Source organism: Aplidium turbinatum, chromosome 14, assembly GCF_918807975.1.
Source record: "Aplidium turbinatum chromosome 14, kaAplTurb1.1, whole genome shotgun sequence".
Lineage (NCBI taxonomy): Eukaryota > Metazoa > Chordata > Ascidiacea > Aplousobranchia > Polyclinidae > Aplidium > Aplidium turbinatum.
In genome coordinates, this window is record NC_137485.1 from 17432876 (window position 1) to 17452307 (window position 19432).

A 19432-nucleotide genomic window follows, 5' to 3' on the forward strand; every position below is an offset into this window, starting at 1 on the left:
CAGGGACATCCCCTTTCCAAAAATTTGTTCGCGGTCGATTCGCATTTGCTGTTTACCCAACCATGAGATATGTTTCATCGCTGTTTACCCAACCATGACTTTTTCATTATTTCTATTTCATTCACAAAGCAGTTTTTGCTCGTTTTCTTCTGTGTTCAACGCAAGAAGACTTTTAAAATAAAATGTGAACTGAGAAATTTGACCAAGAAATGGCGAAAATAGGCCAAAAACCGAGTCTTTATCACCTTTTCTACCTAAAATGCACAATCACGAATATATTTTGTGAAATAAATTGATTGAAGTGATAGATAAGGCTTTTGACCAACGGCATACTTTTTCCGTTGTTATTTGATATAAGCCGACAGAGTAATTAGCAATAAGAGAGGCGTAGACCTGATGGTCTCGGCCAGTTACTCTTGTCGCCGAAACGAAGCAGTAACAAATACGTTTAAAGGGCGAAGCTGCCATTAAGGCCGTAACACGGTTTTTAAAGAAGACAAATGGCATATTATTACCATCGTAACCAATCAGGGCCGCATTATCGAAAAACGTCCTACTATATTTTGGTATTAGTGGGAGAAGACAAGCTATATCCCTTAAGGGGCTGAGGGGGCTCAGTCACATGCACAGCCCGATCACGCTTCTCACACACGTTAAATTCAGGAGACGCCAGTAGCGTAGCCAGGAATTTTGAAAGATGGGGTTTTGACCACCCAGCGGCGGGGGGTCTGGGGGGCCTCCCCCAGAAAATTTTGAAAAATTACTTTGAATTTGGTGCATTCTGAGAGCATTTTCAACAAAAATGTGGGTACGAATATTCCTGTAAAATGGTGCTGTCCGGTGGAATAGCAAAAGGATAAGATCATGTTTTCTTCGGCATTTTTCGGAAATAAAGCTAAGAGTCTATGTTTTCTTGTTGTTAATTCCTGGCTGAGATGTTTGGTATTGGCAAAACTCGCTCTTTTAATGCAATTTTGTTTAAAATTAGGCAATTTTTTTAGACTAAAAGCATCATTCTCAATATTTTGACGTCACACGCGTGCCAAAGGGGGGGGTTGTAACCCCCAAAACCCCCCCTTGGCTACGCCACTGGGAGACGCGATACGCCTCTCACAACCACCCAAATTACGTGTAGCTGGGCGATCAAAAACTAGCGGCGCAGAATACTGTGAAGGGGCAAAGCATTACTGCTAATGGCGGCCCCGTGACTTGTACGCTCTGGGGGAGGAGTTCGGTTATAATTCGCAGGACTTGGCTCTAGATCCTTTGGAAGACCCTTAGCCGCGGCCACGAGACCTCCTGAAACAGCTGGAAAATGTGTGGATTGCACTGGTCCACCCACCGATTGAACAGGCGTCTGGAAAAGGTTATGTAAATTAAACTGCGATTGATGTTCACTTCTGGAATGGCTAGAAGAGCCCTTCTTAGAACTACGCCGGGAGCCCAACTCTGATCGATATTCAGCTAAAACTACCTCTTTACGTTGTTCAAATGTTCAGCCCTCAACTGAGCGTCTTTGAATGCAAACTCACAGCAGCTCTCGCGGCGGCCTCAGCAGCTCTCGCTTCGGCCTCAGCTCTCGCTTCGGCCTCAGCTCTCGCGGCGGCCTCTGCTCGTACGGCCTCAGCAGCTCTCGCGTCGGCCTCGGCTCTCGCGGCAGCCTCAGCTCGTATGGCCTCAGTAGCTCTCGCGTCGGCCTCAGCTCTCGCGGCAGCCTCAGCTCGTATGGACTCAGCTCTCGCGATGACCTCAGCAGCTCTTGCTTTGGCCTCAGCTTGTATCTGGAGCTCCTCTCGTCTCAGCTGCAGGTTAGTTTGTGCAACTATTCGTGATGAGCTTCTAGACATCATAGTGCTTACATTTGAGGCGCTATCCTCAGGATGTATGTCAGCATCTAACATATCTGAAAACTCACTTACTTTTTGTTCGAAGTTATTTTTTAACGAGTTAAATTCGGGATCTACCCTATCACGAAGTTCTGCCAAAATTGCAGAGTTAAAAATTTTACTCAAAAGAGCATGGAAATGCCGTAATTCCTCTTCTAAAGTAGATAAGTTAGATCGAAAAATTAACAGTTCCTGCTTATCATTCAAAGAACCTAGGGCTACAGAAAGTTCCCCAATTTGAGTCAAAATATCTCTTCTAAGATGCCGGGCTTCTCGAACTGACTTAGCGTCATCGTTACTGGGTCCCTCCCCAGATTGGCCTGCCCGAGCACAAAGAACATCATCAGGCTTAAATTCAGTCGAGTCGACGGTGGTCGAGTCCCTGTCGCCACCGAGTGTAGACATATTAAATGTTGGGGCTAAATTTAACAATTAAAAAATTAAGTTACACAAACACACAAAATATTACAGTAGCTATAACAAACTTAACTGCAAAGATCGTAAAAATACAAAAAGATTTTAAATGCACAATACCGTAGTTGTAGGGGTATATGAAGTCCTACCACTTCTGGAGACTTCCAATCTAGGCTATTGAAAGTTCCACAAAACTTGCTTGGATTCGTCTACTTGAATCTTCAAGCACAAATCGATTGTCTTTAATCTTCTTTCTTGCCAATAAATGTCAATGTTTTGTTTTTTTCAGAACCAACAAAGAAACGTCTTTAATTTTTAGCTTGAAGTTCTTCAGTATCAACTGAGAAGAAACGTCTTTAATTTTCTTTTGTGCTTCTGGAACTGACAACAACACGTCTTTATTTTTCTTTGTGCTTTAAGTTCTTCTATAGTCTACCAACCAACAAGATCGTCTTTATTATTCTTTTGTGCTTTTGTCTTAACTGACAACAACACGTCTTTAGTATTTATAGTCACAACGGTAAACCATAATCTCTTCAAAACACTAGCCTACTGTCATTCTGGCAGAGTTATTTTGTGCGATCTGCCTAACGAAATAGCCTAATCGGCAAAAAACGCGCAGTAAACCTTGCGATGAAAGCAACAACAGTCAGATGTTGATGAAACCACTTTTCGTCGTCACATTTAATCAATTGTTTTTTTTTATGAAAAAATAAAGGGTGAACACACAAATTTCAACAAAAAACTTGACTTGCATCAGCTAAGCAATTGCCGCTGCGAAATGTAAGACATAATATTGGAAGTTTTGACTGTGACATGAGATTTAGCCGGATTTAGCAAAGCAAGTTAGCATCACATAAATGTCTATAATAATACTTACCCGAAATATTTTTAGGAATTTTCTTTTTGATTCGTGTTCAGCGTTAAATTTTTTATTCAGTGGTGCCAATCTCGTCATGGGGCACACGAAGGAAACGTGAGCAGAATAGTTTGAAAATGGGACAAATATTTTACGTCAATCGAATATAAGTTGTTTAAGATTTTGACGTTAAGACCAACCTTCAATTAACCGTCTATAAAAATACGTTTTGAAAATATTTTTCTGAATTTTCTTTCTATTCGTGCATAAACGATTCGTGTTTAACGTTAAAGTTTCTTTTCAGGGATGTTAATCTTGTGATAGGGCACACAATGAAAACATGAACAGAATAGTTTGAAAATAGGACAAAAAATATAGGCTACGCTAAACAAAAATAATTTAAAATTCTGACGTATTGACCAGGCTTCAATTAAGCGTCTATAAAAATACTTTCCCGAAATATTTTTTGAAAACTAAAATTCGAAAAACGTTGCACAAAAATCGGAAATCATACAAAAAAACATTCCTTGTTTAACATACTTTTTTAAGTCATTTATTGTTGCAAAGGGTTGCCCTTAGATATTGTTAAAAAATTTTTGAAGCCCATTTTTTATAATATTTTGCGACCAGTCACGATTTCTCTCGGAGTCCCAAATTTACTGGTAGCCTAGCTACTAGATAGCCTAAATCAAGGTTTCTTTGAATTGTCCTTTCTCTGCGGGTTTATATCGATGTCGAAAAATTTGCGACTGATATGACCACGATTAAATTTCTTTCCTAATTTGTCTGTATGTAGCACTTCTCCAGGCCTAAATTTTTATTGATTCCAATGTACCGGTAGGCTATATATTTTAACCTGGAGAGCAAAAATTTGCTGTTTCCTTTGAAAAAACAAGGGGCACAAATAGGCTAGTCATATATTTTTTGCCTGACTTCAGAGTCCTGGTTGCATGTGCTCTTCACCACACAACTGTTGATCCGATTCATTCAGTCAAATGTTGTTTTGCTGGATTAGCATAGGAAAATAACTGATTGTGCGCACCACATTGTTGCTGTTAACGAGGAAGTTTGGTGGTTGTAAAAATTAACAAAACTTTAACAAAAAAAAAAATCATTCATATATAGCCTAAAATTTTGACACCAAGTTTTAAAGTCATTTCAAAACTTTTAAGGCTCCTGGTATTTTTGAATGGTTCTAGTTTTCGAGAAATTAGAGAATTAAGATACTTTTTGAAATTTACAACGGCGTTTCACAAAAAGATACGCTTGAGTGCGTATGTCATGCTCGAGTGAATTATTGTGAATCAGCTTGCATCCAAGACCGGGTGCATTGATTAAATATTGTCGTTTTTAATGCCAAATTCGATAAATTTGGTGCTTTTTTTATGAGTTTGGCAGAAAAGTTTTGGTTTGGCATTTTGAAGTTTTTTTTAGCACAATGCATAGTAATTTTGAATCAACCCCGACAGCAATCAGTCACGATTTACATTGATTCAACGTCTATAGACGTTGAAGTTTTTTTAGCACAATGCATGGCAATTTTGCATCAACCCCGACAGCAATCAGTCACGATTTGCTGACTGATTTGCTGTCTGGGAATGTATAAATCGAATGTTGCAATTATTATCTGACAGTTTGCTTACCAAATGTGAAATTAGAGCCTAAGCAGAGCTACTCTTAGCAATTTAATCATTGAAAAATTTGTGTTGCGACCGTGCCAAATTTCTTTCAATAACTTACTTCGGTCTCAAGCACGTTTTAACGTTTGCGTTTTGTCGCTTCTACCCTTTTCTCGACCTTTGCTATGTTGACGTGTATTGTTTTGATATGATAGTCAGAAATAAAAACAACTGAACTGAAAAATTTCAATTTTGCATGTATATAGGTCATCATTGCAGTTAAAAATGTCTGGTGTTCCTCAAGAGATTGTTGATTTTGATGAGTTTTGTACCTTGTATAAAGAAATCCTTACATCTGATGGCTTGAGCATGCATTTGCTGAGATCATTGCATAGAAAACTGGAGCATGAGGTTGGTTTTTTTAAGTTAGTTTGATGTAATACAAATACAGTTAAGTAGAAAGTGTTTTCATGTAGTTATAGATATTTATCTAAGGATTACAGTGTCTGATACTTTGGCTTGGAATTGGTTAAGGCACCTTAATCTGAGATATGACTAGGCCTATTTTTCCACGCTGAAGCTTAAAACCTAAGTTAATTAATATTTCTTAAAAACCTTGTCGTGAAAGGTTTGAAATTATGCAAAAAGTTTTACTTTCCTTTCATGATAGCACTTTTACACAAATTTTACAGAAATAAACAATTAAACATAATAATAATAATAATAGATGTTTGATGTTGTAAGCACCGAGGAGCTTTTTCATCATTATGATATAGGCCTACATAACGCTTAATTACCATAAGTTAACAGCTAGTTTCATAACTAATAACTCTAGCCATCAATAACAATTTGCTGTTAATTAGGTTAACAGCTAGTTTCATAACTAGTAACTCTAACCATCAATAATAACATATATAAACTTTTAGAAGACAGATTAGTGGGAGCAGAAAATGAAAAAATACGATCATATGTATATATATACATGAAAAATACATATATATAGTCAATTGGGGTAATGCGCAGCCAATTTTAACAAACTTTGCTCTCATTTGGTCAAATTACACCTTAGACAAGCCAGTTTTAACTTTTTAAGTACCTTGCTACTTGTAGATCAATTGTACTAAGAAGTAGGTCAAGTGCACCTTTTGTTTGTTTTCGAGCAAATTTTCGGCATCGCTTGCGCAATAATCGCTTAATTACAAATGCGCAGTGCGCGTTGGGCTAAAGCGCACCGCGCAATCGAATGCGCAGTTAGCCTGCATTATGACAGCTTTGTGCTCTTGCAGTGTACCACCAGGCAAAATCGGGAAAGGGAAATTTATCAGTGTTTAGTACACTACAGTACAAGCTTTACATGACAAGCACAGACCTCATTTATAGCACGAAAAGAGAAATGATTCCTCATACACACAAAGGCACAAGCTGCCTTTGCCGACGCAAGCTTCTAACTACGTTGATTCAATGTCAAGAAACACAGAGTCGACAAAATGTAAGATTTTGCTGACGCATAAAATAAACGACTAAACGAAGCGGCGTTCACAAATAACAACACAACGGGCATTATGTATATAGCTACTTTAGCATCAAAACAAATCAGTCAGTTGCCTAAAAAACTCTGTTTATGGCACAAATTATCTTTATCAAATAAGCAGATAAAAATTATGGCTGTTTATGGCACAAATTATCAACATGGGTTATTGATTGTAACGTCTGCTTTGTCTATTTTATTGCAACGTTACAGTGATGTATTTTGTTTATCGTTGTTGACCTTTGCTCTATTTGAACTGTCTGGATTGCTAACAACAACACAACATATAAGTTTTAATTGAGTTTCACGTGTTCTTATTGTGCGTTTTTAGACAATCTTTTAAACACAGGTAACTTTGAGATTTCTTAAATTTGCGACCGTCTAGAGAAAAGCAATTTTGTCGAATGAAACAAAACGATTTACAGTACAATTACGAATTTCCTTTCTCAAGGATCGGCAATTATTGAAAAACGAATAGGTCATAACGGTTGTATAATTCGATGTAAACTGACGTTATATCGTTGACTAATAAGTTATTGATTTAACGAAAACAAACCACAGGTGCAAACACAAATGCGACAGAGGCCAAAACATTATAAAAGAAAAAACAAAAACAGGTGGCTTTTTTAGTACCGTAGACTTGCAAAAAAGAAAAAAGCCAAATAATTAACAAACGAGTCACAAATGAATGCAGAGGGCTTAACTAAGAAATTTGGCAGCAATAGTTATCAATCAGTGGGGACATTCTCTTTAAATGCTCGAAACAGGAAATAATTTGTTTTCCTTGCTATGACTCGAACAGTGAACGTAACACAAACAATGTGATATTGTAGGAAGATTTAGATAGCCTGGAAAATATGAAGTTATATTATACCTTCCGTAGTTCATCTTAACGCTGAATACCATATATACTAAACTGTTTTTTGTTTTCTTTAACATTTTTATCCTCTGGAGTGGGAAAGCGAAATGTATCGCTATACTTCGCATTAAGCTGCACCCCCGTGGAGCCGCTGGGATCACTGTTTTCGGTTGATTTACGACTAATTTTTGCTGTAGTTGTTGTTGTCTAAAACTTCAACATCTTAATAACACCGGTAAATTTTTAATTCTGTGCTGTAACTGTCCAAGCCGAGATGCTTAGCTAAGCACGCTTTTACTGCACCGGACAGCAAATCACTCGTTTTTTATATTGATTCAACATCAGCAAACGTTGAAGCAACGTCAAAAATGGCTTATTTGCTGCCTGGGGAAACACAACAGACCGAGCCGCCATTTTGTATCATCGTCTGGCTCTCAATTTCAAAGCCTCACGTGGTTGCCACGCATTCACCACGTGACTGTTGTTGCGGCCAAATGCGTATTTTTCAATTTTCTTAAAGAAACAAAATTACTTCTCTATCATCTTTTAGTTTAAATAAAGGCTTGTGTGTGCATGATCGCTACACGTTGGAGCCATTTGGATACAAGCGCTCTCCTCTTTGCAGCAGCAAAGTTAGAAATCCGACTTTCAAAGTTAAAATGAAGAGAAAATAGGTGACGTATGAAAAGAAAGATTTTAGCCTGGATGCCGTCCAATCCTTTTTTTGACTTGGTTTCCACTAAACAGCTGGGTAGTTTAGCTGTAAATAACCAACTTTTAAATATTAAATTTCTTTGTTTCTTATAAAGCGCACTGCTGCGCATTATCGCTATTTCTCCTGCGCTGTGCATTACCCAGATTGACTATATATATATACACAATAGTAACTGTCACTTAATACATAACATCATAAGATGATTTCAAGATAAATTTCAATCGATCACTGCTCCAGTGCTTGTCAAGCCTTGCCTTGAATGCATTCAAGCTAAGTGCATTTATGACTGTTGGTGGTAAGTTATTCTAGGCATTTACTACATGTACTGTGAAAAAGTTACTTCTCAGTCTTGACTAGAGATGTAAATGCAAAAAAAACGAACCGTTTTTTTTAAAAAAAAACGTGTTTTTTTCAAAAAAAACTTGAGCCAAAAAAAACACTCGTTTTTTTGTTTTTTTTTCATATTTTTTTGAAAAAGTTGCAATTTTTTTGCAATTTACAGCTTAGTTTCATTATAGTGCTCTTGAAAAACATTAAATTACTAAAAATAGTTTTATTGGTGTGCTGAAATTCCTAAGTGTTTGTGTTTGGCAGCATATGTTCTTGCATAGTCCTATGAGGACCTATGTTGTTTCGCTTTCTTCTTCATTCTCTGGCATGCAGGCCTCGAAATTCGTTTTTGTTGACGGCGGACAAACGTGTCCGGTCTGAGCAGCTATCTCGGCGGACAAATTAAGTCTCGCGGCGGACACACCAGTTTTAGCGTCGATTGTCTTGCTTAATCAGATAATCTTGATAATTCTTCGCCATTTGAGAACTATAGCTACGGTTTAGAAGGCTTTTTTAAAATCCAGCAAAGTCAGTCTGAAAGGCTTCATCAGACCAACGACGTGCGCTTGAAGAGTCAAAGCGCCGTGTGGCTGCTTAATTCGCTGTATAACTGGTTAACTTCCACCCAAACGAGGTCGCATGGCTTTTTGCATCACAATCCTCTGGGCACGAGTCGGAAAACTTCTACGCTAACGCCACTATTTTCTGCTGTGCAAAGTTCACTAGGCTTTTTTCTTTAGGTTTATTGTTGCGTGTCATGTGAGCGAATGCGAATTTTCCCTGGGTCTTTTCTTTCTTATTGTAATACCAAAACGTAACAAATTTTGCTGCATCTTGCTATAATAGCCTACTCGTGCAATCTAATTTTGTAACCAACCTTGCTTTATCAACATCGCTCGGAGATCAAAGCCAGACATTGTGACGTAAGACTTGAACTAGGTTGCGTGGGATTAGTGTAAAAGTACCGGTACTCCCATCGGTTCTTAGCGAAGAATTCACCTTTGTTACGCTGTTTCATTGTCACCAATCGTTGAAGCAACGTAAAAATCGAAAGTTTTCCTGCTTGAATAGAAGCTAAGGGATACAGTATTCACATTTTCTAGTTGCGCGCTAGAATGCGCGGGAAATTATATATATATTTGCAACAATTATTCGTGCTATGCAATGACAATTTGTATCGCTATTTCTCGGCGGACAAATTTGACCGATCTAGATTGTACTTGCCGCGGACATCACATGCTGTGACGGCGGACATGACCGCCGTGTCCGCCGTGAATTTCGAGGCCTGGGCATGTTTGTGGCAGTAGACCTGACAAACATTGAATTAATGAAATTTGATACATGACATATTGTAGATGAGTTAATTTCTTTTTCCTTTTATGGAAGTTAGCCTATGATGTTAGTATACTGTGGTACTGGTTATTCTTGTACACACTCAATGGGTTGACGAAATTTTGACAAAACAAGGTGGCAGTATTCAGTACACACATTTACCTTGTTTGTGGACGTGGTAATTTACTAATGCAAGCTATTGCCAATAGCTTGTTTAAACATGTTTTGTAACTGATAGCTTGCCAACGATGTATATGCTTTATAAATGTTGAAACAGAAGTATTCTTTTCGTGTGTTGTGAGATCTTGGATTGGACACTTCGTCATTGATGCTTCTTGCAGATTATTTGGGACATATAATGCAAGAGACCTTATCACTGATATTTTTAGCTGTCAAAAGTTAGTGCATTTGTCAGAAAAGGTTTAGGTTAATGTTCCTTTCAAATGCCCACCACCCATGTTGACTATTGCTAGTAACTACCATTCTACCAACCTTGAATGAAGAAATTTTTCCTTTAAAGTGGAGTTTTTCAGCACTGCTCAGTGCTCAGTGTTCACATAGTGAATAAATGCTTTATAATGCTTTTCCTGACAAGAATAAAGTTTTACCCATATTCCCACAATGCAGGATAAAGATACAAAACAAACATCAAAGATGAAAACTTATTTTATTTGAGAACTAGGCCTACTGTTTTTTGAGATAAAAAGAAATTGATCTCTTGTCGTTACGCACCAATAAAACCATGATGCAAACTTTAATTTTTTTTATTGGGCAGAGGAAAGATTGACGAAAAGTTAGGCAAAAACAAAAAAAGTGCTAAAGTCTCAAAGTTCTGCAAACTAGTTCAAATTGAATGGATTAAGTGCAACCAATAACCATACTTCTTTTAAACATGTCTATGACAGCACAATGGTGTGATTAAGGGAAAACAAACATGACTATGATGTCACAAAGGATTATTGAATCTCTTCAGGGAAAATAAAAAAACATCAAAACGTTTCCATCTTTCACTACATTTAAATGTGATTTGGGCTAAAAGTTGGGACTTTAGCACTACACTGCTTTTGCCAAACTTGTCATCAATCTTTTTTCTACCCAATTATTTTTTTTTTTAATTTACGCACCATGGTTTTATTGGTGCGTAACAACAAGAGGTTAATTTCTTTTTAGCTCAAAAAGTAGTAGCCAAAACTTGTTTTAATTTTCATAAACAGATAGCCCACCCCATAAAACATGGGGGTAGAGCTAAAACTTATGTAAATATGTTGAGCGGTTCTTGAGATATGGCCGTTTTTCTATTGCTCCTTATCTATAAAGCCACTTAGTGGCTAAGGTTATTTCACTTATAACTCGAGAACCGCTTGTGTGATTTTCATCACGTTTGCACCAAATGCACATCAACTGGAACAATCTCTTGACGTTGTACTGGTAATGGTGTGGTGTGCTGGTGAAAAGTGCCTTTGTGAAGTAGAGAAACAGGACCCTGACCACCTGGTCCTAACGTAACATGCCCATTAACCAAAATCCCAGGTGGCTTTGAAACTGTACACGAGTGTGGTACTGCATTTAACAACTGGCTGAACCAAATTACAGACAATACTTGAGATGTGCCAACCATAGGACACTGTGTTACTATTTGAGACGATGAGAAACCTTTATGGCTCGTGTGTTGAGACTTGAGAGACATATTGTCTCATTTGAAAGATGTTATACGAGTTATGAGACTATTTTTTTGTTGAAAGAGACGCTATTGCAATGAGTTTACCCTAATTGCTGCATATTGTGACATTTAATTAAAAAATAGGTAAAAAAACGAATAAAAAACAAAAAAAACGAGCTCGTTTTTTTTTAAAAACAAAAAAAAACGTTTTTTTACATCTTTAGTCTTGACATAGTTTGTGGCTTATACAATTTTAAGTTATGGCATTTTGTATCATATGTATTTGGATTCATTTGAACTAATATATACAGTATATATAATTTACATCATAAAAGCATTTAAATATTTATACACTTGAATAATATCATGGCGAAGACGTCGGAATGCTAGAGTAGGCAAATTTAATTTTTCCAATCTTTCAGAATATGACAAATGCTTGAATGCAATCAAAGCAAGGCTTGACAAGCACTGGAGCAGTGATCCATTGAAATTTACCTTGAATTCATCTTATGATGTTATGTATTAAGTGACAGTACTATTGTGTAGGCTATGTATTTTTCATGTACCGTATTTTACGGACCATAAGGCGCACTTTAAATCCTTTTTTTCCTCATAAATTGATCGTGCGCCTTATGGTAAAATACGGTATATACATATGATCATATTTTTTCATTTTCTGCTCCCACTAATCTGTCTTTTAAAAGTTTATATATATGTATATGTTATTTATTGATGAGTAGAGTTATTTTTTTGTTGAAATGTTGGCCGCTTTTGTTGGCCGCTTCAATGCTTGCTTGACACGCTGGGGCATAAGGGACTCTGCTGCTTGTCAGTGCGGTGCGACGGAGCAAACAGCTAACCACTTCATCTTTGGGTGTCCCATCTATTCCCCTCCCAATGGAATAACAGGCCTCCGTACACTAGATGACTTGACGAAAAGTTGGCTCCAAGTCCTTCCATTCGGCTGACCACAAACTTTCTGCTTCATACGAACGACGACGAGTAGAGTTATTAGTTATGAAACTAGCTGTTAACCTAAGTAACAGCAAATGTGTTATGTATATCAGAATGATGACAAAGCACAGGTCGGTGCTTACAACATCAAATATTATTATTGAATCCCTTAATCCAGGAACCAATTTGGTTGCATGCCTTTGAACATTTTCTATTGTAGCTACAGAGTATGATACTTATATGTTGGGAACCAGATCAAATTATTGTATTCCAAAATTGGACGAATTAATGTATTAAAAAGAGTGGCAAATACTGTGGTATCAAAATTAGATATAGAACGTTGAATCAGTCCTACCATACTGTTAGCTCTAGAAACCATTTTTTCTAAGTGTTTTCTGAGAGATAAGTCCTGATCAATAACTACACCAAGGTCCTTATAGTCACTTACAAATTTATGTCAATTCCTTTCTTGAGTTGTCAGTATCATATAGTCTTGAATTATGGTATACATTAGGGTGGCCAAAAAAAATGGAAATTTTTTATTTTTGTTTGCACACCCTCTCATTTGAGGAGGATTCATGAAAAAATGACACTGTGAAAATTTGAAGTGAATCCGACAAGAGGAAGTGCTCTCCCACCGACCTCTAAATTTGCTTTCTTTGGCATAATTCATCAAAATTCCTTGAATATGTGACGTAATTCTTTTTTGACTTATCTACATTGCAGTTGCAGCATTTTTGTGTAAACCATTGTTTTACTCTGAATTTATGATATAATAAGTGTTTCCACATGCAGAAAAACATAAATAATGCACAAAATAGATCACATTAACAAGCGTTTGGAATGAAATTACATGCACTGAACTTTAGCGAAAACCGTATAAAAGTACGTTCACCAGTCACAATCGCAACGCTTCAGGTGATAACACATTGCCCAGAAAAAGCAAAAGAAATGTTTGTAAAGAGTCAAGCCATTGATTTTATTTAATGGAGCTGTTGGCACGTTGGCGTTTACTTGCACTTGTTGGAAGCAGCTTTCTGTGGTGCTCGATCACCTGATAGAGGAGCTGGCGCTGTTGTTCATTTTCCGTAAGGACTTCATTGAAGTCAGTAGCTAATTTGACTGCCCAGTGCCCGCTCTGCACAATCATTGACGACTTTGAGATCATGGCATGCAAGAACTAGCAGCCTTCGATTAAATGCCTGCTGCATGACAGTGATAGCTCCAGTGTGGATTCCCGTATTGCTTGATGTCGTGTCAAAACAAAGTGCAGCTAAGTGCTCTGCTACAACTCGTGTGTGAATTCCACTACTTTTTGGCCCATTAGTGATCCCGTTCCAACAGGCAGCTTCGGAATGCCAAGCAGTATCTCAACATGCATACCAGAAACTACAATGGCCAAAGATTCGCACTTTGTGCCATTGGCATTAGTCAAATATTTACCATGAAAATGAACAACAAGTGGAACTGTAACTGTTGGTTTAAATTTTTGCAGCACTGCAGCTGCCAGGCTTTCACATGAGGTGTTTCGAGCATTCATGACAGAGGAATGTGACATTGTCAATTCATTTATATCAATTCCAGCTGCAGCAAGAGCAGGAGTGACGATCATCATTGCTTGACGACTTGATGTTATAGTTCTGTTCAGTGCTGCATTAAACAGTGGATTATCGATAATGCAGCGTTTTGGTAATGGCTGCTCCTACTGGGTTTTCTTTTGTTTTGGTGTTATTTGGATTTACGGTGCAAACAGTGGGTCACTGGAAGAATCTTCATCATTTGCTAATCATTTTCAGATGAGAAAGCAGCAGCACTTGATGGTACTGGATCAATGCGATTTCCGTTGCGCCTCTGTTCATCATCTTTGCGCTTTCTATACTTTGCAGCAGCTTGCCGATGCATTGGGTCCTCTGTTGTCATCAGTATCTGTCATGCACCACCTTGGTCTATCAAAAACTGGCAATCTTCTGGTATTGTTATGCGGCATTCCCAGTTAGCATGTGCAATATCAAATAATGCACTTAAGCTCTGGGTGAAGTCAGCTTCTGAGGTCAGCTGGGAAGCTGAATTTCGCCTCCCTTTGTGCTTTGATTCTCTTATATGCTCTAGACGGATGCGTTTTAGTTTGGTAACAACGTGAGTCTTTGCAGTGGTAGCGATATTAGCTTTCACTCACAAGAACTGTACTGCAAGCAAGTGGCAGTGTAACCTTATTGATCTTCATCTCGTAGAACCACACCCCATACAGGCAGCTGACATAGCCCCTCAAGGGAGTCAACACTAGAGAGTGGGTGTCCATTTGTTGACTCTCTTGAGGGCCATGTCAGCTGCCTGTATGGGGTGTGGTTCTTCGCCGTCTACTACGAGATGAAGGTCAATAAGATTACACTGCCACTTGCATGCAGTACAGTTGCAGATGAAGTAATATTAACTACTACCATCTATGCCACTTTTTGGTTTGCAGCACCTTCATCAATATCTGCCCCTACAAATGACCTAGCAATGTTACAGCTCACAGAGGATTAGAAAGAGGTTGACAATGCAATTTCTCAAGTGGCAAAAAAAAGTTGAGGTTGCGCTTGTGGTACATCAGTGAGGATCTTGCTGCACTGCCTTTATTCAGTGATAATAACACAGATGATGAAAAGAAGGCAATCGTTAATGCTCTTAAGAAAGACCCATTTCCCGAAGATGTTCGTCGTGTTGCCCCAAACAAAATTGTCAAGTTTTAACGTCTCTCTTTGGCACAGTTTGTAACATAGCGTTCACTTAACCTTTTCGAGTCACTGCTTCTGTTGACACATGGCGTGATCGTGATGATTATAAAGAAGCATGCAAAGTTTGGCGTCATCTCAAAGCCGTCAATGATTGTGCAGAGCGGGCAGTCAAATTAGCTACTGACTTCAATGAAGTCCATACAAAAAATGAACAACAGCGCCAGCTCCTCTATCAAGTGGTCAAGCACCACAGAAAGCTGCTTCCAACAAGTGCAATAAAGTCAACCAATGGCTTGACTCTTTATACAAACATTTCTCTTGCAATTTCTGGGCAATGTGTTGTCACATGAAGTGTTGCGATCGTGACTGGTGAACGTACTTTTATGCGGTTTTAGCTAAAGTTTAGTGCATTTTATTTCATACCAAACGCTTGTTAATGTGATCTATTTTGTGTATTATTTCTGTTTTTCTGCATGTGGAAACACTTATTATATCATAAATTCAGAGTAAAACAATGGTTTACACAAAAATGCTGCAACTGCAATGTAAATAAGTCAAAAAATAATTACGTCACATATTCAAGGAATTTTGACGAATTATGCCAAAGAAAGCAAACTTTGAGGTCGGTGGGAGAGCACTTCCTCTTGTCGGATTCACTTCAAATTTTCACAGTGTCATTTTTTCATGAATCCTCCTCAAATGAGAGGGTGTGCAAACAAAAATAAAAAATTTCCATTTTTTTTGGCCACCCTAGTATACATAGGCGCCGACTTTTATTTTTGCACGGGGTGGCGGATAGCACAACATGGCAACCTAAAAACTTTCAAACTGCATGTTTTTGTTTGATCTTTACTAAGCGTGTTTCGTAGATGCAACTGTCTTTCACACCTGATTTGTAGCTCGATAATTTAATAATAATGTTAGTTTTTATATAGCGCTGTATCCATCGCAGAATGCGTTGCTCCACAGCGCTTTACATAACAGACAGTGTCAATGCAGCCGTATAGAGGCGCAACTGAGTACATTATTACCCGAATCCACTCCATTGCTCAGTGCCAAGCAGAAATTAGATTCAGTACCATTTTTAAAAAGTCTTTGGTATGACCCGACAAGGTATTGAACCCATGCCTACCGCTTCAGAGACGGGCGCACTAACCACTAAGCCACCGAGCCGGCAATTTACAAAGCAATTTTAAAACAAAGCACAGGAAGTATGTCGTGAATTTTATTGTTACTTTGCTGCTCTGACACTTCACATTTGGCAAAAGTATTTTTGCGAACAGCAGCTCTGTCAATCCAACTGTTAATCAACTGGTCAAGTTGTAACCGTGAAGCTTCAGCTTGATAAACATTTAAAATTAGGACGTGGTTCAATCGCTGTTGCGTCATGGTAGATCGCAAGTAGGTTTTTATGCGCCTGAGTGCACTAAACGATCGCTCCGCCTCGCAGGTGGTGGAAGGCAACGATATATTTTCAGTATATTTTCAAAGGCAAAGTATATTTTCACAATGCAGACCATGTTTGGAAGCATTAATGGAATTGTTTCATTGCTTGCAAATAGATCAAGCAGTTGCGACATAGTTGCAAATCGGACAGAATGCTCTATCTTTGCATCTATTCTATTGTATTCTAGCCACGGGAATTCACTCTCCCACGATTTTTGATAGCTTCTCCCTTCAATAACGATTATCCTGCTCGTGCTCGGTTCTTCCACCTCCCTGATCGTGCTAACGCTTTTTAGCATTGGCACACTTTCGTTTCGTTCAGGCTTTGGTCACTTTCATGCTGGCTGAAATCCTGACTAGACGCAACAAAAAATGACTCAATGGAGGGCTGCAATTTTGAACGCGTTTCGATGGCATCTTTAAGCTGAATAAAACTGGAATGTCGGCGAAAACTTTAACTGGACGACTTTTCGTAATTTTTTCTATGGTGTAACAAGCAACTCCTATGTCAGACCAATAAATTTCCGCCTCAGACTTTTACAGTACGACGTTTGGTAATTTTTTTTATGATGTAACAAGCAACTCCTATGTCAGACCAATACATTCCCGCCTCACAGTTTGCCACGCAATATTAACTTACTGCATGAAGTAGATAACAAAGCAGAAATTAAAGCATGAAGTAGCTGACAGTACACTCCAATTGAAATCGGAAAATAATCCAAAATGCAAAATCTTAAGTAATTGAAAAAGGTTGCTTTTATTATGGGAATTGGCAGGGAGTGTAGCTTTCCTCGAATAGAATCATGTTAACGTGCAAATTTGCAGAACGTTAAAACTGCTGTGACTTTGCTAAGTGCACTTTTTAAATAAAACTCAATAAGTTTCAAAAATTGCATTTTTTTAATGAAATTTGAAAATGGATATTCATTTAGGGCAGTGATTCTCAAACTGTGTGCCGCCACAGATTCTCAAGTGTGCCGCGAATCTTTGAAATTTTGGAAAAGAACTGTATAAATATTTAAAATAAGCCATTCAGACAAGCATGCGACTTAAAAGCGCTTTAACTCCTTCAATAAATGATAAATAAGCACATGTGACGATGAAGCCAATTATGGCATTGCCGATACAGCAGGGTAATTGCCACGTCACTATTGGGCTGCTATGTTAGCTATTGCTAACAGTACTTCCCACCATTTGGAAGCAATGAATCAAGCATTCTTTCTGCAGAAGAAGAACAGTTCATCGATTTACGAAACGACCCATTTTTTCAAACGCTGTTTCCACAAAAAAACTTGGATGCGTTTTGGCTGTCTGCTTCCAAATTCTATTTCATGATCCGTGCAAAAGCAATCAAAATTATATTGCCATTTGCATCTTCATGGCTATGTGAACATGGCTTTTCTGTTTTGACTGAAATTAAAAGCTGTAAACGAGAGAGACTGCTTGAAATTGACGATGAAATTCGGGTATATGTTTGTCAACAATGCAACCTCGTTTCAGTCGAAGCTTATATTGATACAAACAAGCACATCCATCGCATTGACGCGTAAAAATAATTTTTTTAAAGCAACTTTTCTTCTTTTGTAAGTGTGCCGCGTGCATTTTATATTTTTTTCTAATGTGCCACAAGCTGAAAAGGTTTGAGAACCACTGATTTAGGGGGTGGAGCTATCAATCATCGAGATAATTTTATTTCCAAGTATTTTATAGCTGGCATAATTTATAGCGACATTATGAGCAGTTTAAAATGTTTCAAAAAATATTTTTGAGGGAGGCAATGGAAAGATCGTATTTTATTGATTAATAAATTTCATTGCATACCTAACAAATGTAACAATGACTTATGACAAGTAACAAATAAAACGATCGCAACAACAAGGAAAAAACTCGTAGCCACGTGTTGCGTAATCTTCACGTAGCTTGCTTGATGTTACGCGAGTATCATGCTTGTGACAAAAACAATCATTTATTTTTCTTCGCAATACTGTATTGGTTTACCTCTTGCTTTACGTTGACTTGAAGCGAAAACCAATGATCAAAAAAAAGATTTAAACGTCCGTTCAAATTACATTTATTTGCAGTAAGTAATGTAACCTAAACGGGGTGGCTGCCACCCCGCCACAGCGGTTACGGGGTGGCGTGGCCACCCCGTAACCCCGTAAGTCGGCGCCAGTGATGGTATATATATGTACTTGAATGTTGGTGGGTCTTTTCCCAGTCTTAAAATACAGGACTTTTCTGGGTAGAATTTCCATTTTCTGGACCATTCATTCAGTGCATCAAGATCATTAGAACTGCAGTTTTAAACAGTCACTTCTGTCCGTTATTTTTTGATATATTTTTGTGTCATCTGCAAATAACTTAATATTACATTTTACATTCCAGTTGCAAGAGACATTTCACAACATGTCTCACAATAAACTATCACTGGCATGTTTGTACATTTGTACAACTACAATGTTAATCTGAGGAAATATCATGTACGTGCAACTGTGCATTGATTTGTACACATATAACCTATTTGTCTAAAATATTATGTCATAAAATGCATTAAAATTGATTTGTTTGATTTTAGATGCATTTGGCATTTAATCTAATAAATGCAATAGCTTAGATAAAGCAAAAAAAGATAATAATTAAATCTAGTTGATTGAAAAGATTTACTGTAATAAAATATTTCCACACTTGATGGTTCTTACATATCTAGTCTGTGATAGCACACTGCAGAGCGAGAACCTTCCTCTTTCTTTCTTACCAATCCAGTTAATTATAATGTGTCATCTTTTTGTTGACATAGTCCTGAGCAGAGATGGTAAACTGCATCCAGTGTCAAGCATAGGCGCCGACTTTTCAAAAAACCTTGGTGGGCGAGAAAGGTGATGAGTGATGACGTCATAACCTTATTTTACTCAATTAAATCTTATTTTACTCTTTTACTCAATTAAATTAGTTCTTGATAAAGCTTAATGTCTTGTTTATATGGGTCTGCTACTATTCGGCGAGTCCGATTTGGCTAATCCGATTCGGCCTATCCAATTCGGCGAATTTTTGAAATTTTATTTTTGAAAGGGAATTATCGGGTACCGTAGCCTAATTATAATTGCCGTTTTTAC

General features: G+C 37.8%; 1 protein-coding gene across 1 annotated transcript in view; it reads left to right on the top strand.

Moving 5' to 3' along the window:
• Window positions 1-5052: 5052 nt before the first annotated feature.
• LOC145783213 (tubulin--tyrosine ligase-like protein 12) overlaps window positions 5053-19432 on the top strand; it is a 30833-nt gene continuing 16453 nt past the window's right edge. The window contains exon 1 of the mRNA XM_082595016.1: window positions 5053-5189. Within this exon, the coding sequence (XP_082451142.1) occupies window positions 5064-5189 (126 nt within the window). The 5' untranslated portion in view covers window positions 5053-5063. The remainder of the gene's footprint in view (window positions 5190-19432) is intronic.